Source organism: Cyclopterus lumpus, chromosome 25 (assembly GCF_009769545.1).
Source record: "Cyclopterus lumpus isolate fCycLum1 chromosome 25, fCycLum1.pri, whole genome shotgun sequence".
Classification (NCBI taxonomy): Eukaryota; Metazoa; Chordata; class Actinopteri; order Perciformes; family Cyclopteridae; genus Cyclopterus; species Cyclopterus lumpus.
In genome coordinates, this window is record NC_046990.1 from 3,727,466 (window position 1) to 3,754,525 (window position 27,060).

General features: G+C 43.4%; 1 protein-coding gene across 1 annotated transcript in view; it reads left to right on the plus strand.

Annotated features, from left to right (window-relative positions):
* The first annotated feature begins 7,184 nt into the window (after window positions 1-7,184).
* si:cabz01090165.1 (uncharacterized protein LOC100333421 homolog) overlaps window positions 7,185-27,060 on the plus strand; it is a 40,660-nt gene continuing 20,784 nt past the window's right edge. Inside the window, 7 exon segments of the mRNA XM_034528490.1 lie at window positions 7,185-7,383; window positions 10,249-10,517; window positions 12,754-12,954; window positions 14,646-14,812; window positions 19,973-20,213; window positions 23,913-24,125; window positions 25,867-26,177. Of these exon segments, the coding sequence (XP_034384381.1) occupies window positions 7,185-7,383; window positions 10,249-10,517; window positions 12,754-12,954; window positions 14,646-14,812; window positions 19,973-20,213; window positions 23,913-24,125; window positions 25,867-26,177 (1,601 nt within the window).

Below are 27,060 nucleotides of genomic sequence, written 5' to 3' on the forward strand. Positions count from 1 at the left end.
CGAATGGAGCGCATAGAAAAATAATAATAACGTATGTTATCCACGTGAGCTTGAACAAGGAGGTGCGGTGGGTGTGTCCAACAAGGAGCCAATCTTCATGTGAAGAATGGAGTTATCTTTAGTCCAGTGAGCGGTACAACCGGTCCGGTACACTGGAGCTGATGTTTGTGCGTTTGCTCGTACACGGCGCTTCCAGTGAAGGAAGCTGTCACGATGTGTTTGTGGTTCAGACTTTCAGGGACTCCTGCGATGGTCACCGCGTAAAAAAGTGTTCCGTGAGACTACTCAGAAAGTAAGAAAACATGTAGCATTTTGGAATGAGACTAAAACACCCACACACACGCACACACAGACGCACACATTCACACACAGACGCACGCACACCCCCCCCCCCCCCCCACACACACACACACACACACACACACCCACACACACACACACACACTAGCCTCAGCCAGCAGAAAGCACATTCTCTTTTCAGACAGCTGATTGGTGCTTCAAATGTCGGCTTTGTCTCTGCTGTGCTGGCTCCGTTCATGGATTATGTAAAATTATTCAAGATTGACTAAAAGACAACAACACACTCTCTCACACACGCACACACACACGAACACACACAATCCTGTATAAACAGCAGTAACGCTGGATTCAACTTGTAAAAATATTTAAATTCAGTATTCCCAAACACGCAGATGATTGGATTGTGAGTTTATATACATATAAACACACACACACATACACTAGTGATATTAAGGGAGATAATTAAAAAGGGTCAGATCACGAAAACAAACGTAACACATACACACACACACACACACACACACACAACAGCATGATGCATTAAAATACATTTAAATGTTGAACACACACACACACACACATCTTCCCTGTCATGTGACCCAGCGCTTGCTTCAAAGTCACACAGAGACAGCGATGAGATAAAGCGATCAGACGTGATGACTCTGATTGCCTTCACCCAGCCATGACACACACACACACACACACACACGCACACACATACACCCTGTTGGAAGCGCCCCCTCCCCCTGCCCCGGGTCACCTTAGCGACAATCTGAAATCTTTCAAATGAAGCTTTCATCAGAGTCGTTAGTTTACAAGGCAAACCGAAGGCAAACAACCGATCCTCGTAGCGAGGAACTGACACAGGTGTGTGTGTGTGTGTGTGTCTGCGTGTGTGCGTGTGCAAGTGCGTGCAATACCCCCGCTGTACGCCTGAATCTCCGTTTGATTGCGATGGTGACTGGCAGCAGTAATGGTGCAGCGGTTTGTCAGTAGAGGAGCAGGGACTCTGTAATGGGGTGATGATGTCACCACAGGGGGTCCTGAAGGGCATGCTGGGAAAAGGGGGAACATGTATCTACGATGTTCAGACGCTGCTGTACCAATGATGAGATTTGACAGCGTGCGATTGCTGGTGCTATTACCTGAACGCTGTTGAAATGGAAGGTTATATAAAACGACCCCTTTCTCCCTGCTCAATTCATATGTGACTCCTCAGATATATTATATTTGAATGTCATACACCATTTCTGTACAACACAAGCCTTGCCTGCAACACAGGGCACTCGTGGCCTTTTGCAATGTTACCAATTACCGCGTGGCATCGATTACCAGCCCGATAAAGGAGTTGCAGTGCGTCCAGACATGTCAGCTGTTACCAGCCAGCGTTCTCAGTCCCCTGAGACGGAGATACCAACTCCACACTGATCACAGCTGCTGAGTGCAGGTCGACGGAGGCTTCTTTTTTATTCATATTCCTTGCATCCGAGCCGAACAGTAAACATCCATCACATTATTCGCGGCTGCGCGCATGCCAAATTGCCCACGATCCTGTGATCAAACATGGAGCAAGTGCACAATGAGCTTTCTGGACAAGAGCCAGAAATCAATGATTTGGAGAAGTGCAATGTGCTTGATCAAAGGCTTATTCAATTGAATGTTCTATGAAAGGCAAACCCCGGCGCCTGTTTTGACTTTGATCTTCCAGCAGCCCTTTGAGGTGTTTGAGACCGGCTGCGGCGCCATTAATATGAACGGCGACGTGCGGGTACCAGGACAATAAGAGCAACAATGACGGGCCCAGTGGGAGCCCACATGCGCAGCACAGTGAGACGTCAAAACGTCAAAACGTGTCGATAATGAATTTTTTAAACGCTGAGAGGGAGATCAAATGATTCAGCTCTCAAAATTCTCAGGAAGCTTTTGGCCTTTTTGAGCCTAACTTTATTAATAAAACATGTATTCGAGTCGTAAAACATTCCCTCAGTTCACTGACTCTTGTTTGGTAATGGCAGAACATGCTATTTGTTCATATTTACATTGAGCAATGCTGTATAGTTATAGTTATAGTGCTGCTCATTGAAAACATCATGAGCATCATCTATGTATTTACCATGTGGATAATATGAAGTAAGTCTAAGTTCATAATTAGGTAAAAAAAGTCAAAATTAAAGGGGGCGGCGGGGGGGGGAGAAAACCAAAATAGAATTCATAATTGTCAAGTAAATGTGTTTTTTATTGTGGAATATGGATGAGAATGTAGCCACGGTGCAAAATAACATGGTGGTTCTTGTGTATTTAAAATTAGATTCAAATTCCATTATGAATACCGCAGTCATCGCTGAACATCAAAGATGAAATATTCAATAATTGCAGCGGCAACCAAAATTAGAAAACAATAATAAACAGAGCCAGAGGCGGCGAGCATTGAATGTGCGAGACCCTCCCGTTGGTTTAAATGGGCACCGGGTGATATTGATTAAAGCTCCCAGTCAAGAGCACGCCGCTGTGTGGCTGGTAATGAGACCACATTTGAATAGAAATGACAATCTTCATGACGTGACAGCCATGCTGGTGCATGCCAAATCCATTAACATGCCACTAGTATAAATGACAGTGATTGATGTTAATTGGAATCGGATTATTAATTTGATACATTTTTTTTTCCACAAAGATGCACAACTCAAACCAAGTTTGCAGCGGCAACGGGAGCTGTAAACTTTCACTACAGTCCCATCAACACCTTCTCCATGAGAGCCGTTCAAGTCTTCGCAGCATCATTTAACTGTATCTATTATAGTCGCAATCTACTTCATCAGCAGATTGATACAATCAGGCAAATGATGATTTGAAGGCGGAGGAGAATCCTTTGTGTCATTTCACCTGCAGAAAATAAGCTGGAACTCTGGTAAAGAAAACCCTTGTCTTTAACGTGGAGTGGTTCTCCAGGAGCAGACGTTCATTTGGAGGGCATGGTGTCTAAGAGCAGGCTTTTCAGGATCTCAAGCATATAAACGGTGGGGGGGGGGGGGGGGGGGGGGGGGAGCCGGGTTAGCCGGGGGAACAGGTGTAATGTCAGATTATCGCCGGTGAAAGGGCGCGTCACATCAAATTTTGTCTAGTTTCTGCATCTGCTGTAACTTCCCAAAGAGTCCCCCCGCCCTACACACACACACACACACACACACACACACACACACTCTTCCTCCACCAGTAGCCGGGCCCTGTGTGGTGGAGCCCAGTTGTTATTGATCCCATTTGAAAAAGCATCATTCAGGCGACAAGCTGACTGTGACTGCAGAGCACGAGACTGACACTCAGGCAGACAGACAGACAGACAGACAGACAGACAGACAGACAGACAGACAGACAGACAGACAGACAGACAGGCAGGCAGACAGACAGACAGGCAGGCAGACAGACAGACAGACAGACAGACAGACAGACAGACAGACAGACGGGCAGGCAGACTGTGAGATGATTTGTGGCATATGCTTCAGCGCTCTATGGAACCACCGACTTCTTCCTCATCGAGTCGCTTCTTTCAGGCCGAATGGACGAGGGCAACATCCTACAGCATGACGTCATGTAGCATGCACAGTTTGTTTTTGCTTCATCAGCTCGAGCGATGGGATTTCATAGCACTTTAATGCGCCTAGTGCCATTTCTGTGAGGAGAAGTTGTTGGATGAAGACATAATTCCACTTTGCTTGTTTCATTCTTTATCCTTTACATATGTGTCTTTTCATGGAATAGCATCTTCTGCCAAATCTTTGTGAGTTAGACTAAATTAAATTCTGAAACTAATGTTTGATGGATTGGTTGCATGATGATTTTGTGATAATTTGGCACATGTCATGTTCTGAAAGCTTTGTCTGTTAGACAAAAAGAAAGAGGATCTCTGGTGGGCGGACTGTTGTTGACTTTAATGCTGCATTATGATTTGAATTTGGCATTATATAAGATTAATTCAACCACATTAGTTTCCCCCCTGAGAGATGCAGTTGGGTAGCAACATTTTACATTAATTGCCTAAATTATGTATCTTTAAAGGATTATGCTGATGCTATTGTATCTTGTATTATTAACTACATTTTAATGAAACAACAACCAATATATCCTAAGTATTGTGTGTGTTTCAAAGCTTGATGTATCGTGTTCCTCTCTGCACTTGTGTTATATTTGTTGTTTGAAAAAGAATTACATAAAATGTCCAACTCAAACATATGTACAGCCTGGAACATATGGTGTTGGTCTCTAAAGTAATCTCCCATTCAACTGTGCTAGCAGTGGATTGTTATATAACTAGCTGTTTAGATTAAAATCAAGACTTAAAGTGGCTGCTGTCAAGTCGCTAACCCCGACCCAAACTCCACCCACAGTGAGTTTCACAGAGCGCGTCCATGTGTGATACAATCTCTTCTTGCTCCCACAGCGTCGAGAAAAAAACGTGCTTTTAGTTGACTGTTCATAACATGAACATGTCACGCTTTGGCTTTTTACAATATCATAGAACTTGATCTTCCCCTAACCTTAACCAAGTGCCTATGAATATAATAATAAAGACAACAGAGCAGGCAGCTACTTTCACTGAAGACTTCTTCCCGATTATGAGGATAAAATGTAATAAAGAAGGTGCCAAAGATGACTCACCGTTGCCTTTGAATTATTATCTGGGATAGAATATTGGATGTAGTGGGAATCGAATACAAAGGAAACGAGGGGACGGCAAAGTTGTGCTGTGACATGTGCGAGCCTGTGCGAGGATGGAGTAGAGAGTGCTGTGTGGAGCGATGCCGCAGCAGCATTGCTCAATGTGACAGAGAATAAATGAGTTCAGAATATTTACAGTGTGATAAATATGAAGTGGCCGTACCCCTGTCATATTCTATTTCTCTCTGGGGGTCGGTCTCTGTTTCTGTTCCTGTTCCACGCGCACAGCTCGTTTTAGCAGCCTCGCTTTTCGCGTGTGTGTGCGTGTGTGCGTGTGTGCGCTTATTTAGCATGTATTTCTGTTCGTGCACGCTTCTAAAGCTGAAGCGCAACATCCCCACCAACTGGATAAAAAATGAAACTTTTCCAACACAAAATCTCCTCTTCCCTCCCCGTCTCTCCTCCTTCCCTTCTTGGCCATTCACGTCTCCTCTAATCAAACTCCTCTTCCCCTCCCACTCCGTTTTAGTCCTCCTCTTCTCTTATCCCTTTCTTCCATTCACCCCTTTCCCCTTGTTTATTGGCTGCTCTTCTTCATTTCCTTCATCTTCACCATCCTCTCCTCATCCCACCCTCCATCCTGCTTCACCCCTTCTTCTTTTCCTTCTGCTAATTACACCTCCTTCCCCCGCCCGCCCGGCTGCTTGCTGTTTGTTGTTTATCTCAGTCTAAGCTGACATGTCAGCTGAAATAATTAGCTGGCACCTCAACTGAGTGATTGTGCGTTTCAGTGCGAGTCTCTTGGTGCTGTTGTGAGTTGTGTGTCCCCCTGTGCGTGCGTGTGCGTGTGCGTGTGCGTGTGCGTGTGCGTGTGTGTGTGACAGGCAGCGCCGACTAGACGCGCTGTCTCTGTCTATTAGCAGTAAACATCCTCTCGTCGGTTGGCCCTCTCAACCTGCTCGAGCAGCTCAACTTCCTCCACTGTCGGCGCCACATGAATTCAAAGTTGTTTTTTATTACCACTCAGCATTGAAGCTGCAAAATGTCAGCTCAAGAGTTGTGCGTTCCTGTAAATGGATTCGCTACAGCCTGCACCGCAACGACCTGTGCATCCATCCATGTCTCAACTACTAATATTGTTGGCTCCTGGCACAGCAAGATGATGTCGATATTCTTGGTCCCATTTACTAATCTCTGATTGGCTCTGCTGTGTGGCGAAGGCCGTGGGTTCACTACTTCGGTTCAGACGGAAATCATTAAACAACTATATGATGAGTCGCCATGACGTTTTTCTACAGACATACATGTTCCCCTCAGGATGAATCCTAAAGACTTTGATGAAATGACCTGACTTTTCCTCTAGCGCCACCTGATGGTGCCTTTTCATTTATCCGGTGAAACATTTCAGTTCGTATGAATCTTCCTCTTAAACATCTTCAGTTTGAAATAATTGAAATGCATGAGAGTGAAATGTGTCAAACATTTGGATGGATATATCGTTTCAGCATCGACATTGAAATGTGCACATGCAAAATGGTCACATTGCAGGATGTGCATTGTCAAAAGGGAAACTGACACAAACACAATTTTTTTGTTCTTTGACATGCAAGATGTGCAGTGAACCACCAACAACAATTCTGTGTGATACCCCCATAAATGGATCACCCTCTCCAGTTAGTACCAGTATGTCTGCTGGTTTAAAGGCACTGTCCCTGTCATCCACGCGATACTGAAGAGGCGTGTCGGCCAAGGCAGCCCAACAATGTCCGGAGTCTTAAGCATCTCAGAGGGAATCTGATACGGCCTCTGGAGATCCTCCCACACCAGGGCTTTTGCATTGGCAACCGCCCCAGCTGCTGCCCCTGTGTCCAACTGGTACCTCTTCTGCTGTTTCCAGGGCCCCCCGGTTCAGGTAAGCCCCAAAAGGCCTCCTTCTTCAACTTGACGGCCTTTTTGCCCACAACCTGTGGGTTCTGGGGTTGCCACCACAACAGGCACAGATGACCCTACAACCGACAACTCCTTGCAGCTGCTTCCGCAATGGGGGCTTTAAATATGGCCCACTGGGATTCCATATCCTCAGCCTCCTCCGGGATGCACAAACAATAGAAATTGTAATTGTGAATAGAAGATTAGCCTCAGCCAGCCCTCACTTCAAGTTTGGGTTGACCAAATCTGTCTGGCAGCCTCCAAACCATCTGATGATACAACCACAAAGTTGATCATTGAATATGGCCCAGGGTGTTCTGGTGCCAAGCACACTTAGGAACTGCCCTCTGCTGGAGGTCCAACAACAAAGCACCACTTGGGTTCGGATCAAGAAGGCCCACCCCCCTACAGGTTTCTCCATCGCTCCCCATTGGAGCGCTGAAGGGATCCAGCAGAACTATAGAGATAAAGATGATTTCTTTGTTTTCACTTTGCATCAACGTATTGGATTGTTCTTCGTTGATTTGATCGATCCAAGTCCACTCCTCATATTTGAGAGGACTTGTGTTGAGCAAAACGAACAGAAACACAGAGAACGAACAGAAAAAATGAAAGACGGAGATATCAGAGACTGGAATGTGGGGAGGGGTGCAGAGAGAGATTTGGGTTATATTGAGAGAGAGAGAGAGATGGACCGATACAGGGGGATAAAGAGTTCAATCGATGGTCCAAACAGAGGGGATGAAGACTGAAGGGATGTTGTGGAAGGAAGAGAGAGTGACAGCAAATACCTTTGAAAAGAGTTTGAGGGAAGACGGACGGAGGATGGGAGGATGCCGGCGGACACATGAGAGGAGGGATGGAGGAAAGGAGCGGTGGAATTGAAATGAGAGACGTTTTAGGCCTGCAGGCGAGGAGAGGGCGACGGAGATAGAGACGAGCTGCTTTGCATTTTCCTCGCGTTGAGCTGACCTGACTAATCAAATTAAGTCTGTTCCCGGATCAGCGGTGTTCCTCAGCCAACCAGCATCTCATTGCCCCTAAATCCTACACTGCAAAATAATCAGAAGAATTATAAAAAAGGCATTGATACATGAACAGTGATTTGACTGGAAACCAATGAGTCTGTGGTGGAGATGATCACACCAGCAGTGTGTATTTACTAGATCGACAGTGAACAATAGACAACAACTGGATTAATCGTTGACAGCCAACAACAACAACTGAATCAATGGATAAAACATAAAACAGTCCACTTTTCAAAATTACTATTGATTATTCATTAATGCAGGCCAAATCTTTAAATATAATAATTATTGAATTTAATAAAACGATAAACCAAAATGAATACTTCATTACTGTGAACCTCCTAAATTTGACTTTGAGGTTTTACTCCTCACAGACTACACGGTGGTAACGGTCTCAGACGAAGATCAAGAAAACTAGAACAAATGGTTAAGATGTAACTGAAAATCATCAAAATATTCTTCAAAAAGGGAACACTAAAAACAGAAGTTTAGCTGATGAAAATGGGTTGAGAGTTATAACCGAAGCTCTAAAATATTTGAAGAAATTTAATTAAATTCAAATGAAAGTACTGATTTATGTATTTTCTCAAAATGCCTGCTGTTTAAATCTCAGTTTGGTTAGGCTTCTTGGAAAGATGTTAAAGTTATTGATATTGTATGGACCAGGGATAACAACGCTGGGCTCTGCATGACCAGTCGACTCAACTAATGGAGTTAGAAAGTTCGCGCTGTGACTTATTTCCTTGAGTGGCCTCTCAGCGTAAATGTCTCAAGCTTTTATTGTGAAAAGAAAAGGTAAGAACGGGAGGAGTGAAGCTGGAATGTGCTGCCGTTATCAACGTGGGAGTAATAAAGAGCCTCCCGTCTTGGTTCAGAATATATATGAATATATATATATATTATTCATTACCTTCGTAACTCATAACCCCCGGCTACAAAACTTAAATGCATTTCCCTCTTTTGTGAACATGATTTTTTGCCTGAGTCACGTCGCAAACTCGGTTGTTTGACGACGAAGACAACAACTCCCATGATCCTTCGCTTCTTCAGGACGTCGTCGGGGTCACGTCCTTTTGCCATTGTTTTGCACGAGACCGCCAAGACTTTGACGAGTAAACCTTTTTATGATTGTGACCTCACGGAGAGCAACCACTAAAACTTATTCTTCACCTTCAGCCTGACTGAACTTGAAGTAGCCATGCGAGAACTATTGTGAACGCCAGTTGTCCTTCGTTATCGCCTCCCTCCCTCCCTGTGCACACTCCTCAATTACCCATTGACATTTGAGTGTTGTGAATCCTCTCGAATATTTCCACCGAATTCATCTCCTTCCATTCCATCTCTCCCATTGCTTGCTCACATTTAGCCCCCGTCATGAGGACGTGCGCACACTTCCTGTTCTGTATTCCACTCTGCGAGTTTTGAATATTTCAGCGCCGTGAATAAAAGAGCGCGTCTATTTTCCCTCCGCTGTTATTTGCAATCGACCTTCCTCCAGTCACTCAGCATCTAACTCAAGGGACCTTTTTAGAGAGTGTGCACATGTTGTGTGAGTGCGCGAGTGCGTGCGCGCACGCGTGTGTGTGTGTGTGTGCATTCCTTTGGCATATATGACTCCTGCTTGTGAGTGTTTCAGTTTTCTCCCCCATGTGAATTGATTCAAGGCTCCACTGAGCTGCATGTACAAACTAAATGGATAGAAATCAATATCAATGTAAATGTATTCCTTGTCGCCCAGGCTGGAGAAGTTGTGTCTCGTTTGTATGCACATAAACATCTATGAGATTTATGAAGTGAGGCAGATAACCGTGCCGAGGATAATTCGTGTCCTTTACTGTTACTCCTAATGTTGTAATCATGAGCAGTGAGCTTAATTGGTCATGTAAGTAGCCTCGTGTTCACTTTCACTTTCTCAGGACATCCTACTCAGCAGGAAATAAATAAAACACACCAACTGCTGCACCCACAATCTCTTTAACTTTTGCCAACCCCCCCTCTCTCCCAGATCATTTCTAATAGTGCTTTTTATCTGGAAATACTGGGCTCCTCGCGTCTGCAAAGTATTTAAGGAAAGCAAAGAAAAGTTACACGATACACGCCGTAACTTCACATTTTCTGCAGCCCTTATCTCACAGTTTGGAATGTTCCTCATTTATAGAGTCATACAGCAGTGTGACGGGGGGGGGGGGGGGGGGGGGGGATGAGTATCTTTGATTTGGGGCGAAGCTCTGCATTGACTGATCTAAAAGTAATTTACGGTCCCCTGCGGGAGTCGAACACCCAGTTTGAGAGCGACATGAACTGACGTCTGCTGTCGCTTTCTCTCTCTGTGTTGCAGCCATGGACGTCGCCTCCTCGCTGGTCCGCCCGTTCCTCCTCCTCCTCCTCCTCTTCGTCCTTCTGTCCTCCCTCCCCTCCGGCTCCTCCATGCTGTGTCCGAAGCGGTGCTCCTGCCAGAACCTGCTGCCCTCCTACACCGTGCTATGTGCCAAGACGGGCCTCCTCTTCGTCCCGCCCAACATCGACCGCCAGACGGCCGAGCTCAGGCTGATGGACAACTTCATCACAACGCTGAGGCACCGCGACTTCGCCAATATGTCCAGCCTGGTCAGAGCTCACCTCTTTACTTTGATTCTGCACGTGCCCGTTAGTTTCTGTTGGATGTGATCCAGCTGCGCTCTTGTTTCGCTGTTCTTTTACATTACATGTCATTTAGCTGACATTCAAGTGCATTCAACCATGAGTACAAACTCAGAACAACAAGAATCAAGAAAATAACGTTTCTTGAAGAAAGCCAAACTACAAAAATACCATAAGTAAGTGGCACTGAAGTGCTAATCTGTCTTTATTCAAGGTATAGTCGGAGAAGATGTGTTTTTAGTTTCCGGTGGAAGCTGTAGAGACTTTCTGCGGTCCTGATCTCCTGTTTCCATTCTTCTCTGCCTGCCTCGACATTTAGGGAACATTTTGAGAAATTGGCAACTTAGCCGTCAGTGACGAACACTCTTTAACATGTAAGGCGGGTGGATTCTGATGCTCCATGACGTGGTCTGAAAGCAGAATCATGATCTCTGAAAGTGGAGATGATGAACAAGATGATGTTGTTGTCACTTTAGGGACCCACAATCCAAGACTTGGATTGACTTAAAACTGCATCCTAATTGTAAATTAATTACCTACAATATAAGGTTACAAAATGGCATATTTTCAGTTTCTGCCAAACAAAAGCTGATGCCTGGTTGCAAACACTTTTAAAGGTGAGCATTGAGACCTGCTCTGGCCACAAATGTGGGTGTGCAGCGTTTCGGCCTCAATAGTTTCAGGTCAGACGGCTTCAATCTCCGTTAACTAATCAGCATCATTAGAAGAGAGTAACTTGTTCCACCTTGAACTTATGGAGTCATAAAGTGAATACTAAAATTACCGACAAGCCTCTGCCAACAACCGTGTTCACATCTGCTCTGATGGCCATCACCAGTGGCCATCCTGTCACAGGAATGCAGCCTTATGAGACAAAACAGCAATTCTAGCACAATAGGTGTTCTCAAACGTGGTAATACTTTGTATGAATGAGTCTGATTACAACTCAACTAGGTCCACACTTGACACTTCAATGCAACCTGCCTGATATGATGGTGGTCAGATGTATTGTTTTGGGCCAAAGGAGCAGCTGTAAAATGCTAAATAAACACATTTGAACTCCCTATAAATTCTTCACAATAAAAGCCCCTTATTTTTGCTTCTTACTCCTCCTCCCTGCAGTATTAGGAGACTTGTTTTATTGAAGAATAACCGCTAAGGAGACATTTCCTAAAGACATTTCCTTATGTATTCTTCATAATAAAAGTCCCTAGTTATTTTGACATTTAAAGCTTTTACTTTGAACCCGCAAAATCAGGAAACTAAATACATGTGTCTCTTTAGAAATCTTTCAGTAAATGGGCATAAATGAAAACCCATATTTGAAAGCAGAAGGTAAACACATGTTATGTATGGCCGATCAAAAGGCATTCTGATTGAAAGAGAACTTCTCTCAGCGCCGTCAGGAACATGTAAACACACCGAGGACACTCTTCGGGTTTATTCCACACCCAACACAGAAAAGGTTCGGAACATCTGCTCCTTCCAACACAACATATTGACTGAGGTGGAATCTGAGATGCCTTCCGGATTTCGCCAATTAATCCCACTGTAATCATGGAACGGAGGTGGAAGAGAAGACAAAATACCAACATTGCTGTTATTCAACCGCCAAATAGTGACGCAGCTGGAGACTTCCTTCACTGGAGACGTTCCTCTCCCGTGTGATCGCATCAGATGATGTTTGCTCACACACAGGGCAACGTGGGAAATTTTAATCACTTCTCCAAAGCAGGTTTAGAAATGTGCGGGTGTTGATTGACCTTTTCTCGGGTATTAATAGAATATATCTCTGCATTTATGTATTCCGTGTACAGTGGAAGTATTCAGAATCCTGCAAACTCCCGACCTCAGCGGTGTGTTATTTAATCAAACTAGTATATATTAATGAAGCCTAGACTTATTTTATAACAATTGTATCTGTAATTCCACTATCTCAGCTGACCCCCTGTACTCTAGTATTAATTACTAACATTATTATTAATGTAGTGTGATAGGGTGGCTTGGTGTTTAAAGGCCATCCTGTAACCTGACTGCCAGTTTAATGCCTACTAGAGAACCGCTCTTAAGCGGCGCATTCAGACTCTATTATCACGCGGAGGTGGCTCATCTTCTAACCCTGACCTTTGACCTCCGTAGCAGAAAGAGAAAAGTTGATGCAGTGTTTTCGGGGAAGTGTCTCACGTTTCATCTGCATCTCCAGATCCACCTGACCCTAAGCAGAAACACCATCAGTCAGATCCGGCCGTACGCCTTCGCTGACCTCCAGGACCTCCACGCTCTCCACCTGGACGCCAACCGCCTCACATCCCTGGACGACTCCCACTTCCAGGGCCTGGTGAACCTGCGTCACCTCATCATGGCCAACAACCAACTGCAAAGCATAACAGAGGGAGCCTTTCAGGTATAATGCACGCCACCATGAACACTACCGCTGCTAAAAATACAGGATTAGCTCTCTTAATGCAAATACATACACCACAGACACTTCTGCTAAAACTAGTACAAATACTGCAGAGCTGTCCCTGCTACGACAACCCGGTCTCACTCCCATGACAGTCGGTCAGAATCCTACGGCATCTGATATCGATGCGCCAGGTTTCCAACTAACTCCAATATACAAAAGAACTCAGCAATATTAGACATTAGTCAGAGCAACTGACGTAGCATAGAGAGCGAAATAGTCCTCAGGGAATGAGGGGGTGGAGGTGGATGGATCAAACAAACACAGGGGTGATGTCCGGGTGAAGAACGCCGTTCATGTCCCACGGCAGACTGCGATCGATCCGAGCAGCATGCATGGGAATGAATTAAAATAGAATAGAATATGCTTCTGATGAGGTTAGTTGCCTACGTAGCTTATTTTGGACGCATTATGAGTGTTGTGTCTTCTTCAGTCACTTTGAATAACTTTCACACCAACAACCATATTCTCCCTCTTCACACTGTTCACCAATGAAGAGCTTTAGGAGGAGCTAATATTTCATTTGGAACGTTGGATTTAAAGTTTTTAGTTAAAATCCACGTCTTTCAATTGATTTGAATAAAACGGCATGTCTGCATTTTGCTTCAAGTAGTTTTAGTTACATAAACTTAACCAGAACTCAGGCGGCAGATTGGAAAACATTCCCGTGGTGTGACTCATACGACACTCACTTGAAAGGCACTGGCAAACAACTTATTTAGTTGTTTGGACACGGGGACTGTTGGCACTCCAGTCTCCAGAGCCAGAGCCAGATGCTCCGTTCACCCAGAAACTGAGCATCAACACGATTCTCTTTCGCTCGAGGTTTTTCTGGAACGAACAGTCGGGATTTCTTTATGCCATTTCGGACAGACTTTCCAATCACGGAGCTCCATGTCCTCCTCCTCACAGCTCTTTAAAGTTTCTTTTGTCATTCAAGGAATTAGATTCTCTTTGTTCAGAAAGCAATAAAGCACCGATTATTGTAATGAGAGCCGAGGCGTTGCAACATTCAGACAGTGTCCCGATTGTGTGAATTATGAGAGCAATTACAGCCACGACAACAACACTTCGGATGATCAACAGGCTGTAATCGCTCTCCTCCAACCCCCCCCCCCCCCCCACCCCCCTGTCCTCCCTCTCTATTTACCCCATTGTATTTTTGCTCATTGTTATGTGAGCTGACTTGTGGTGTTTGCACTGATTGTGATAATTGTATGGAGGCAATTAGAGAAAACAACATATTTTGAGTGCACAACATTGACCAGGGTGATTGATCTCCAATTCTGTGTTTCTCTGATATTCCCTGTCCGCCCTTCTTCTCCTGTATTTGTCTTTATTTCTTCTTGTCGTCACCTTTTTCTTTCCGTATCCTCATCTATTACTCTCCATACTTCTGTCCTTTCCTTTCCGCCCCCCCCCCACCCCCCCCCATGCTTCCCTCCCTTCCTCCGTCCTCCTCTCCTCTGTTTCTGATAAGAAGACGTCAAGAAGCCCAGAATGTCCATGTTTCCTCAAATGTGTCAATGATGCTGTCTGCAATTAAAGTTGTCGACAATGTTGCAAACATATTGAAAGTGTGAATGGTTAATTATGGTTCATGCTGTTCCCCACTTTCTCGCCCATTGCAGGACTTCCTGGAGACTCTGGAGGACTTGGATTTGAGCTACAACAACCTGGTGAACATCCCATGGGACACCATCGCCCTGCTGGTCAGCGTCAACACCCTCAGCCTCGACCATAACCTCATAGAGAACGTCCCAGAGGGAATCTTCTCCAACCTGCACAAACTGGCCAGGTCAGGATCACGTGAAAACACTTTAGATTTCCAAAGGGAGGCCAGAGAGAAGTGTTTGTATTTAGGTCTTCCTGCTTCTTTTGGACTTCAAATTAAACTTCATGCAGACCAAGGTCTGGCCAAAAACCATGGGAGGTAGTAAATACGTCACAAAATACTATTTATTTGTTTTGTATAAATGGACACAAATTATCTTTTACATTTTTTTCCTTTAGTTTAGGACTTAAATAATGCCATGAGTGTGACATAGTTTATAGTTTCCAGAAAAAGACCTGTGTTTATTGATGGGTGGGAGGTGGGCGAGTCTATCAAACGGGGCCGGAGCTCGACAGCATGTTGTGGTTTTATGGTTGTGTATTTGTTGCCTACACCTAACTTGAGTTTTTTAGTTCAACGTCGTCCTGACCAAAAGGTCGTCTGTGCGACACAAAGATTACGCACAATTCGTGTCCCCGCCCCCGAAACCCATCGATTGCATTCGGTGACTATTCCAGGCACCGCCGTGAGACTGTGCTGTGCAAAGAGAGACCATGTCATCAGTTGGCAGCAGTAAACATTCAGCACGGCTCGGAGGTGCCGTATAACATTCAGCTTTATCTGACACTGATAGCTTGATGGAGGTTTACAGCCTGCTTTAACTTATAGGCTTACAGCACATATAGTGTGTGATGCAGTCTCAGCCACTTTCAGCGCACCACATTCATCAAACAAGTTCTCATACATGCTCTGCACACTCGCTTCTCAGCAACAAACAGACAACTGAGAGACTAGCTGGTAAAGAGAGTACATTTTGGCAGCGAAAAGGACGGATGTTGTTTCTCTTTCTTTCATCTGGAAATAGGAAACTCATCTCTGATTAACACAAAGTATTACAGCTTTATAGTTCAATGGATATTTTGCATGTTTTGAAGTGGGTTTGTCGGAGTCCTCCATAGTCCGTGTTTTACCTCCAGTTTGATGGTGGTCAGCACGTCCCCAGCCACCTAAAGACAGCCCTTTACGACAGGGAACTCGAGCTGTTATATCCAATCTAATCTCTTTTCAAAGTTCCAGAGAAAAGCAACACGTTGATCAATTGAGTGGAAATATACTTTCCTAAAATCGTTGATAAAGATGGCGGCTTGGAGATGGGCCTAAAATTACTTAAAACCGAGGGATCTAAAGAGAGCTTCCTTCAAAGTGGGTAAACCGTAGCATGTTTGAAATTAGAGGGGAAGACACCAGTTGACAGAGGGCAGTTAATAATGGCTGAAATGTCTGGCTCAACCGTTTGAAAGACAGCTTTTAAAAAAAACAAGCGAAGGACTTTGAAGGTGCGCTCCAAGTTTGACAGAAGCGATCTCGCTAAAGTGGGTTGGTGAAGAAGGAGCGAAGCAGTCAACGTCAGGCTCAATGATACAGCGCACACTTGCTGGTACTCGTGTCTGTAAACTGACTATGGATAAGTGTCTCATACAGCCGCACTTCTAAACAACTAATTATCCCTTTAAAGTATGAAAAACTCTGAGTAACAGGCTTTACATATGACACTTCACATCAGCCCTATTCCATTATGACTCCATTATGACTTCCCTAATGTAGATATATTACACCCATTGGGTGTTTCTAAAATATATTATATGGTGGAAACCACATAATACCACATCATATTTTGTTTCATGTGAAGCACCACAATCAAAATTATGTTTTGTTCAACTGTATTTGTCCCAGTGATGAGCTGCTTTTTCATGTCACTCATTCTCAAAGCAATTAGACAGAAGACTAGAGCTTCAGGCAGGATTCAACTGAGCCGAAATCACAGAGCAAACCCCTCCATGTCGGGGCTCACTTTATTGGAAGTAGAGCTTTTGAGGCTCAGTTCACTTTGCAGATAAAGTTCAGCAGCAGCTGGGAGACGCCCAGTAAGACCAGTGCTGCAGAGCAGCTGGAGGAGGCTCGGCATCTTGCTCGAGGGCACATCGATGCGACATCAGACTGCTCCTCTGCTGAGCACATCTCTGAGTTGAAAGTGGTTCCACAAATCCACACGCAAAAGAAATCTACAAAAGGTATTATTATTGACACGGACTCCCCTAATACACAGATTAGAATGCACTTTGGCTATCTATCCTCAGTCTCATTTTAAACTGCAGACATCACGACTGAAAATTAATATAGTTTGAAAAGGACTGTGCTAATATTTTCTAAAAATAAATCGTTCTTCATAGAAATCTGAAATGATCTTACTCTTTTTCTGCGTCTAGCAATGTCACAAAGTATTTGTCACAAACATTGCTTATTTATTACGTCTTTAATTTTATCTCATATCTATTGTATTTTGAGGATTCTCATGTCGATGTACAATACACCATATCAGACTTTGTCGGAGAAAAAGAACATTACTGATGATGATGATGATGATGATGATGACGATGACGAAGTTGACCTGCCTTGACGAGGTGGTTTCCACAGTCTACCAACCTCAACCGGGATGGAGACAGATATGCATCTTACCTAAAAAATATTTGAAACTCATATTAGATCAGAAAAATTCATAACAACTAATTCATTTTAATTCCTTTTTTCCAAGTACAAAACAACTCAGAAGGTATTATACGTCCACGTAGTTTGGTGTTTCCAAATCTTTCGCAAAGAGCAAATACCGCCAACACTATTCTTAAGACCTCTCCTGGTCCACCTCAAAGACAGGATATGGGCTGAGAGCAACATGTAAGAGCAGGAAGTGGTCAAAGGCCAACGACCAGCAGTCAGTGGATGACCAGCAGACATCCACTGATGGTGTTTCCACAAGTAAAGCTCGTTCTTATTACACGTGGATGCACATGTGCTCCGAGTAATGTGGCCCTCCTGGCACAAAATAACATTTGAGCCCAATTCACAGTAATCAATTTTAATTTGCGTCCCAACGACCGGAAGCCTCAGAAATACAAAGAGGGAAAACCAGCCGAGCTTCTTGATAAACCATCATGCATTTATTAAAACAGCTCTGATGGGTTATTTCTGCCCTGGAGACACAAAACGTATGGCCCAGCTAGTGTTACTCAGAATTTGTCTTGCGTGCACAGGTGAGCGTTTCACCCACACACACATACACACACACACATACACTTACACACACACATACACGTGCGGGCAACCAAACACACAGCACAAGGCTGCTGCCCATAAAAAAACATAATTGAAATGTGTAAAGTGAGGCATGCTCGCTGCTCAGCTATTAACTTCCTGTTAAGTCATCGCTGTTGTCGAATATTTCTAGAGGTACTTTGGGGGAAAATGGACTTTTCCGTGTTTGTTGCTGACGACAGTGAATGTTTTAATCGCCCATGTTAGGACCAGTCATCACCTCCAATGTTTTGGCCGGCAAAAAAATTACTTTCCAATTCCAAGAGATGGTGCAGTGTCCAAATGACAAAATAAATACACCCATATTAAATAATACGCCCCGTTGGATCTCAGTAGTCTGATGTTTTTGTATGTGATTGACTTTGAGCGTGGCCCCAATCTGCCTCAACATGCCCCAACTCGTTTTAATGTAATTAGATATTTTATACTCGCCGGTTGGATATCCTAAGAAGGGTGCAAACATCTTTGATTCAGCTGCTGATTGTCCATGTTGAGCAGGAGTCCTGCATTGCATTGTGGTATATTATCTACGGACACCCAGATCTTTGTTTCTTTTACAGTCGATTGTTCCATCTGCATGAAGAGAACTTTGGTATATATCATCAGATTGACCTTGAAATGAGATTTAAAGTGCCATTGATTGGTTATCTTTGATGTCGGCCATTATCAATATTGTTGTGGTTTCAGGAGATTTTTCACCACGGGATTACCTCCCGTGAGCTGAGGATCAAATACCAATCGAACTTGTTCTGCGGTTGCTCGCCTGCCCTACATCATAATTATTTTTGGGGAATCGCACACACTTTAGTTAATCTACATTTGATACGCTGCAACAGACTTTCCCATTATGGAAAACTCTCAGAAAAAAATGTATTGAAAAAGAGCCATCAATGAATATTAGGAAGGTTATTTATATGCCATGATGAAATAATAAGGCTGTCCATGTCTGACAGCAGGAAGATACTTCCATAATATCACAATCTGTTGTGTGGAATGAGTCTGCATGTTTACTGGGATGATTCAGACCCAACAGGGTTGTTTGAATGCTTTCATCCAGTCACTCACATTCCCACGTTATGCATGTGAATAGAGCTGGCAAAGAAAAAGTCTTCAAAAAGGTACTATGGAAATGGTAGTAAATAAATTATGTATTTGATCTACTTGTATATGGCTGCAATTCAAAACTATTACTTCTGCTGCAGCCAGCAGAAGATGGACTAAGGGATTTTTCTTTTTAGAAAAATATCGGATATTTTCTTAAAAGTGAAGCTTGTTTAATTAGTTTCAGATTTATAGACCTTCAGTAGATTTGTATGATTCCTTCCACTCCAATCTAAAGCCGCTTTCAGACTAAACCCCACTAACACCTGGCGGTTGTCTTCAGTGGAAAACATATCCATCAGCATTCATTCCCAGGGACAAATGACTCTACACTAGTCAACAGTTAAAGTGTATTATAATATCTGTATTAGTATCTGCATTCAACAAATCATCCACCATGTGTAATATCCGTGTAACATGTGGCATGTAAAGTACTTCCAAGGTTTAATACTTCTACTTTCCAGAAGAAATACTGAGGACGTGACCTTATTGTCCTCAACGGGCGCTTCAGCTCTTCGATTGACTGACAGGCAGCCTGGCTCCATATGGTCACTTCCTTTTTAGGTCAACTTCTTATTTATAGAGTGCCTAAATCAAACCTCCAAATCTCTTTTCAAAATATTATAGTCAAATCCTCTAATATCTGTAAATGTTCACGTTGTCATTGAGCCATAAATGTACAGTATGTACGTAATCTTCCAAAAGTGTCTTTTCCTTCCATCCTTGGTTTGATGTCGTTTACGTGTTGTTGGTTACAGTAGTTGAGAGTTAAACCTTCTAAATATATTCAAAACGGATCAAACGGTTACTGTTTGATATCCTCCCATTCCTCTGGCCACCAGTTTCCCTTTCCCTGTCTACTACATGTCCTACATGTCTCCAAACAAAGTTCTGGACTGACCCCTCTCCCCGTGTCTCTGTCTCCATCACTAGACTGGACATGACGTCCAACAAGCTGAAGAAGATTCCTCCAGACCCGCTGTTCCTGCGGATCCCGGTGTACGCCAAGATGAAGGGCTCCCCTCTCACAGCGCTGGTGTTGAGTTTCGGGGGGAACCCGCTGCACTGTAACTGTGAGCTGGTCTGGCTTCGCAGGCTGACCAGAGAGGACGACCTGGAGACCTGCGCTTCACCGAAAGAGCTGGCCGGAAAATACTTCTGGACGATTAGAGAGGTTGGTTGCCGTCGCTGCAGTAAGACCATGTCACGAAAGCTACTGTTAGAAAGCCCTTCTGAACTAATGGAGATGTCTGAGGTGATGTCATCCAGCTTGAATCTTGGTGACATCATCAGTTCAACTCTGACAAAGTTGGTGTGATTTCAGGATACTGAGCACTGATTTAGAACATTAATGAAGGTCTTTTTAGGTAATCGTTCAAATGTTCACACTGCTCAAAAGGTCCCATATGGGAAATGTATATTTAGGGAAGAGGATTCATGATTTAGCTGAATAATTGGTCAGGGGTCTGCTACTTTTTTTATATTAAGTGCCATATATATATATATATATATATATATATGAGGCATAAGGATCCCAAAGCGTACGTCGCAGATGCGTCAAAATCTATTATATATATATATATATATATATATATATATATATATATATATATATATATATATATATATATATATGTGAGGCGTTTTTTCAAGAACCGGCGGGGCAAATCTAAACTTAAATGCACGTGATTCCCGATCAGGCCCCACGTTTTGATGTATGTTTTACGCATATGCAACAAACGCTGCGAGCTGGAAATCACAAGTTCACCAACAAGATTATACAGAAAATCCAAGAGCCCTTAGTAGTCGTTCCGGGAGTGTGAACTGAGGCTCTGGTGAGGAGTTGAGGGAGAACTTAGGTAGATATTCTGTGGGGCTTGATGAGGGAATGGGTTTCATGTGTTGATTGGCAGCAGGAGGGGGAAAGGAAGGCCACGCCCAGACCGACACACACACATACACACAGATGTCATTTGTTTTATTCCATAGGTGGCTACGAAGGATTGTTTCCTATTTGTGTAATCCAACTATTTCAAATGTGACCATTGTAAAGGCTAAAAGTTTGCATTTATTTTTTTAAAAGATAGATATAATCATTTCCAAAATTGTTTTCATCTTATATATTCTGCTTCAAAAAATACGTGTTGGCATTCAAGCATTTCAAAAACTACATTTTATCTGCTGTTAAAACCATATTTATCTCGTGCTTACTTGTCACAAAGACAGACTGCTCCTGTATTAACAGCACCAAAGAATTACATGTATACACCCACAAGAATGATCAAATATATTACATGACGACACACATGTGATGCTTCAGAAAAAAATGACATTTGGTCCAGCCATACTCAACAGAGTTCCACAAGATTCTTTGAGGTCGGGACCTGCTTTGATGGATAATAATAAGTATGCAAACAGAAGCCATTTAAAGTGGCCGCTGGTTGATCTTGTTACCTTTCGTGAGAATAATGACACAAATATTGTACTTCTTGATAACGGGAGCCCCAAGCTGGCTAATTCTGTCACCTTAAAAAAATGTCTAAATCAAACGTGTTGGTCGTAGAAATTGCATTCTGTGTGTTTGACATCATAATCCGCTGCACCCTGCAGCAACGTGTGGTTGCTCTCAACTTTTAGCCCTCTGGACGCACGACCGCTGTCGTTGTCAAGGACACTGGAGCCGGGCAGATGGCCGGTGTCACGGTGGAGGGAACCTTATGATGAGAGTGTGTGCCGTCATGGAGTTTGATATGCAAAATGCATCAGATTCATGACATTGCATTATGTATTAATCCGCGATATCATTGTCGAGTTAAAAGACACAGAGGGGCTATATATGAGAGGCTCCGGTTTGTGTCACAGCAAATACCCAAGATCTGGTTTAAGATGACAGAGTTGTTGCCATGTTGTTTTATTTATTTGGTGGTTTATTTAACAAGGACAGTGCACATTTATGACCATCACTGCACATGTGGCAATAAAGCTATTTCCCCATCACAAGTCCCTGGAGACATATTTAAAGAAAGGTTTTGAAGAAATAAATCAAACATGAGTTAACTCTTACAGTCCATGTGTTCGAATATGAATGCGGATGATTCATAACTGATGTGTTGTGCAACAATTTGATAGCATTTTCCATCTTTGAGCAAGAATTAAAGACCTGTCTCATATTGAAGCCACTTCCTGCCGTGGTTACTGTTCTGTTATAAGTCACCCTCAGAATCCGAATAACATTTATATTTGTAACAAAAAAAGAAAAATAGGCAAAACAACCAAGACACTTTTAAGAGGCACATAAATGGAAGAACAAAATCACAGGACCGACGGGTTCATCTAAAAGATGGTACTCTATGTGGCAGACAGGAAAACACTATGTGGCATTCTCATTATTATATGAAAGCACATTTCAACAACACTAAGGTACAATGTCTGCCACCAGAAGGAACCACCACGTCAGAGGAGTAGCGTTTGAATATTGCTGGCGATCCATTCCTTCCACTTTATGAAAGCCGACATCATAGAGCAGCTCAGAGAGCGGCGAGCCCTGGTGTGGGGCTAAAGGTGTGGTTGCAGAGCTATACTGATATCTGGAGAGATAACAGGAGAAAAAGGCTGCAGTTCAAGATGTGACCTTAAAAGAGGAGGAGATAGAGGGCGACGCCCCACCTGGAGATCCTCTTCAATGATAAGTGGAGTTGCACCGTGAGATAAAGATCGGATTAATTGGTATCGTCGTCGAGAGGTTGACGCACAGACCTTTGCCTCACCTAGAGTAATAGTGGCGGGCCTCCCTGTGAGAGGTGCTGCAGGATCACTCTAAGAGGATTAGCCTTGTGGAGAGGTCGATCCAGAGACCCCCCACGTCACCACAAGTGTCTGGGCACATTAACACTCAGAGAGTTAATAGGCTCTTTCCCGCTGCAAGGACAAGTGGGCCTGCACTGCATCCGTCACGCACTCAGACATTAGCCATCAGCCGCCAAGGGAACTCCTGCTTTGAAACCGGTGAAAAACGGTTTCAAAGCAGGAGTTCCCGCCATCGGAAGATCGACAATCCAACCGGTTGAATCCTCACGAAATGGAAAGGAGAGTTGACTCTACTCGGTATTTGAGGGGTTAACTGGGCAAAACAGATATTAAGACCAGATAAGCGCTTCATACACTTCCACACACTCACATCAGGGAGCAGCCCGGTTCAATCACAGCCCTTTTTACTCTGAGCTTCACGGGAGCAATTGAGGTTTAGAATATAATATGAGACTGAAAGGCACTGGTGCTGTATTTTGAAGCTACAGCCCAGCGGTCATCAGGTCAGCAATCTTCTCTGCTGGTTACAAGACCCAAGGACTTTTTTGAAGATGCACTGAGTGGTAGGAATGATGAGTAAGCCCCGGTAAGCCTTGGCAAGCCCTGTATGGCCTCGCAATAATACTCCACCAGGGTTTTGGCTGGCTTTATTCTGGCTTAGGTGCCAGTGGGTGGGTTTTAAATATTGCGAGGGCTGAACTCACTTAATCTTCATTTGCACACAACAGAACTCCTTCGGAGAGTCTTTGGAAGAGCACGCCGCTGGAAGCCGGTCATGGGCTCTGTGCACAGAAAAGCTCACTTCTTCTTTAGTTCTCATATGTTTTCTTGGATATTTTATCTCACTTACTGTTGGAATTTTCTTTTTTTGTAAAATCCAAAACTGCAGTTTAAATCTCAGTAAGTCTTTAAATATTGACCCCTCTGGATAGTACTGCACCTTTCCTGCAGCTGTTTATAAAAGACTTAATGGAGTTAACTCTCAATAACAATACGTTCCAACATCACTTTTTTAAGCGATTCAAATACGGTGACACTCGTGTTTTGGTCCGATGTCGCTCAACAGGAGGAGTTTGTTTGCGAGCCACCGATGATAACTCGCCACACCTCCAAGATGTTCGTGATGGAGGGTCAGGAGGTCAGCCTGCGCTGCAAGTCCATCGGAGATCCTGAGCCGTCCACGCATTGGGTCAGCCCTGAAGGAAAGCTGATCGGCAACACGTCCAGAACCATCTGCTACGAGAACGGCTCGCTGGACATCCTCAAGGCCTCGGTCAAGGTAGAGACGTGGCTTCATGGGATTTGATTATGCTTGTGTTGAATATTACTGAATGTGTTGGTCAACTTTCTTTGCTTTCTATTTGGGGCAGCCGTAGTTCAGGGGGAAGAGTCGGGTGAATGTACCTGTATGACGAGAGCAATGACATTGAAAGTTGAAGTTTCATCGTAAGGATTAAAATACCCCAAACTACTAATCATACTAAGTAATGTGTGTCAAGTTTTTGACATTTATAGAGATAATTAAATGAAGTCATTTTGAAAGAAGTGCTTTTTACGAGAGATTAGAAATACACTTCTTGGTATCTATGAAGCATGTTTTTTACAAATATATTGATTGGGCATTTTGAATTTCCAGCACATCAAGACCCACTCTCCCTGTCAATTTGTCTATAATCCTCTCTGAAAGCTGCCCAATAATAAAAATAAAAAAATCTTAAAAAGCCAGAAGTAAAGCAAAATAAGTTAAATTGATTTAAGAGGCATATTACATATCAAGTAGTTGGTTAAGTAACTTTTAACAATGAGTTACAAATCTGGTATGCAAAAGAAATGCTTTACATTATCTGTTCACATTTTGTGCCAAATTCCTCAAAATGTAGAAATGTTTCAGCCACAGGCTGATTTCTTTCCAAAAAACATACGTTTTTAGAGAGAGAGAACATTTATTTAATCTTGGAACCCCAGAGAACAAACCAAGAATGTAAAGTGTTGGAAATTCTGGCAGATTGGCTGAAACTACTTGACAATGTGTGTAATATGTAGGGTTGCAAAGGTGCGGAAAGTTTCCGGTAAATTTCCAGAAAGTTTCCACAGGAATTTTGGCTCGGGAATTAAAAAAAAAGAAAAATGTGCCTAAGTTTTTTTGCAAAAGCGTATAACAGGTAACTTAAATGTAGTTGAGAGCAAGACTATGCATGCCTAGCTCAGCTGGACCCTGAATGCAGCTGGTTGGGAACATTGTCTGCCAGAAACATAAACATAAAAATAAAACGTTCTATTGTTTTTGAACGTCTTTGTCATCAGTGTTGCGTCTGAACGTTTCAGCCCTATGCCTGGTGTGAGAGCGCCGAGTTGCGTAGAGGCCAAGAGCGGTATGGCAGACAGATAGAGATCTCAATTATAGCTTGCAACATATTGAAAAAAATAACTGAACTGGTTAATTTTTTGGAGCTGTGAACTTAGTTCAACGTTTTGAATTATGAACTATGAACTGAACTAGTTCATTTTAAAATGTGTGAACTATGAACTGAACTAGTTCATGTAGAAAGTGAACTTTCCCAACACTGTTTGTCATTACCTAGCATATTGATTACTTGGTAAACTGAAGCCATGTTCATTTTAATACCAAGTTTATTTGTATACAGTAGACTAACTTTGTACAGCAGGAGGACTTTGATTAGGTCCAGGAAGAAAGTCTATATAGAAATTAGTTCAGATTGCTGTCAGAGCTATTACATTGAAGAGCAACATCAGGAACTGCAAATGCTATTCCTGCCTGCATTTAAGATAAGATAAGATAAGATAATCCTTTATTAGTTTAGCGGGGCAGTTAGCATATTCAATGGTTTGCCAAGAACATTTTGGTTTTGCTATCGCTTTGTCAGTGGGAAATGTGGTCTTTGTTCTAATGATTGTTTAACTCCCCCCTAAATTCAGTCATAAATTAAGTGAATAAAAGATTCATGGTCTGTTTATTGTAAAGGTAAAAGCTAAGTCTTTTCTTTTCCAACGTTTTCCAGGATTCTGGAAAGTTCACGTGTATAGCGTCCAATGCAGCCGGGGAGGCCACTGCCCCAGTTGAGTTGGTCGTCAACCCCTCGCCGCACTTTGACCCCAAACTGGACCCCGACCCGGGGCCTTCGGACATCCCCACGTCCATCAAGTCCAACGCCAGCGGCGGCCAGGCGCGGTCCGATCAGCAGAGGGTCAGCGTGTCGGATCTAACGTCCGGCTCTGCCACCATCAGATGGCCCCCGCAGAACCACATACCAGGGGTCCGTATGTACCAGATCCAGTACAACAGCTCCTCAGATGACATCCTCATATATAGGTAAGGGGCAAAGATACAGTCCTTTGAAAAGAAAGAAAAAGGTTATCTGCACGCCTGGGTTTTTCTCTTGAATCTTTAAAACACGTGTTCAGACAGAAGTGTCGTGTACTGAAACCCTGCGTGAAACACATTTCCCTCTCTGCTGTGGCCAAACATATGAGTGGAGTTACATCATAAACATCACATATTAAACAATGGCTTTTTTTTAGAGTGATCCATCAATTGTGGGAAAGAGCGCTCGTAAATGACAATGACTTATAGGGAGAAAAAGAGTGGTGCATCTTTCCGAGGGAACATTAAGTACATAAATCCAGTTACTGCAGGGTGGTTGACGAGGCTGGATGCTTTGATAAATAGAGGGTATTTTCAATTTGCATCCTGTGGATTTAAATCCCTGTAAATAGCACATTGTTTCATTCTGTCTCACGGTAACACATGTGTTCTCTATCACCCGGTTCCAGCTCTCCGTTGAAGCTTTTATGATGTTCACACTGTGCGAAATATTTAAATCCGCCTTTTTTCTGCTCGCACTACGACATCAATTTTTTTTATGTCTGTTGCGTCATTTGAGACGTGATTACCTCAAACTCAGCCTGATCTGTCTGGTCACAAACGAGAGCTCAGGGTGGTTTTCAATGATGTTTGGCTGTGCCGCAACTCTGTATTTTTCTTGGTGTATCAGGCTCTGAGCAGGCAGCTGTCTGAACATAGTCCGTGGTAACACCCCCAGTGTAGCAGCAGAGGATGGGACATTTTACATATGGCAGTCTTGGTGGAGGTCTCCAGGTCACTGCAGGAACAGAGGGAACAGCTGATTGTGTTTCTAAAAATGTGTACCACATGGTGTGTGTGTGTGTGTGTGTGTGTGTGTGTGTGTGTGTGT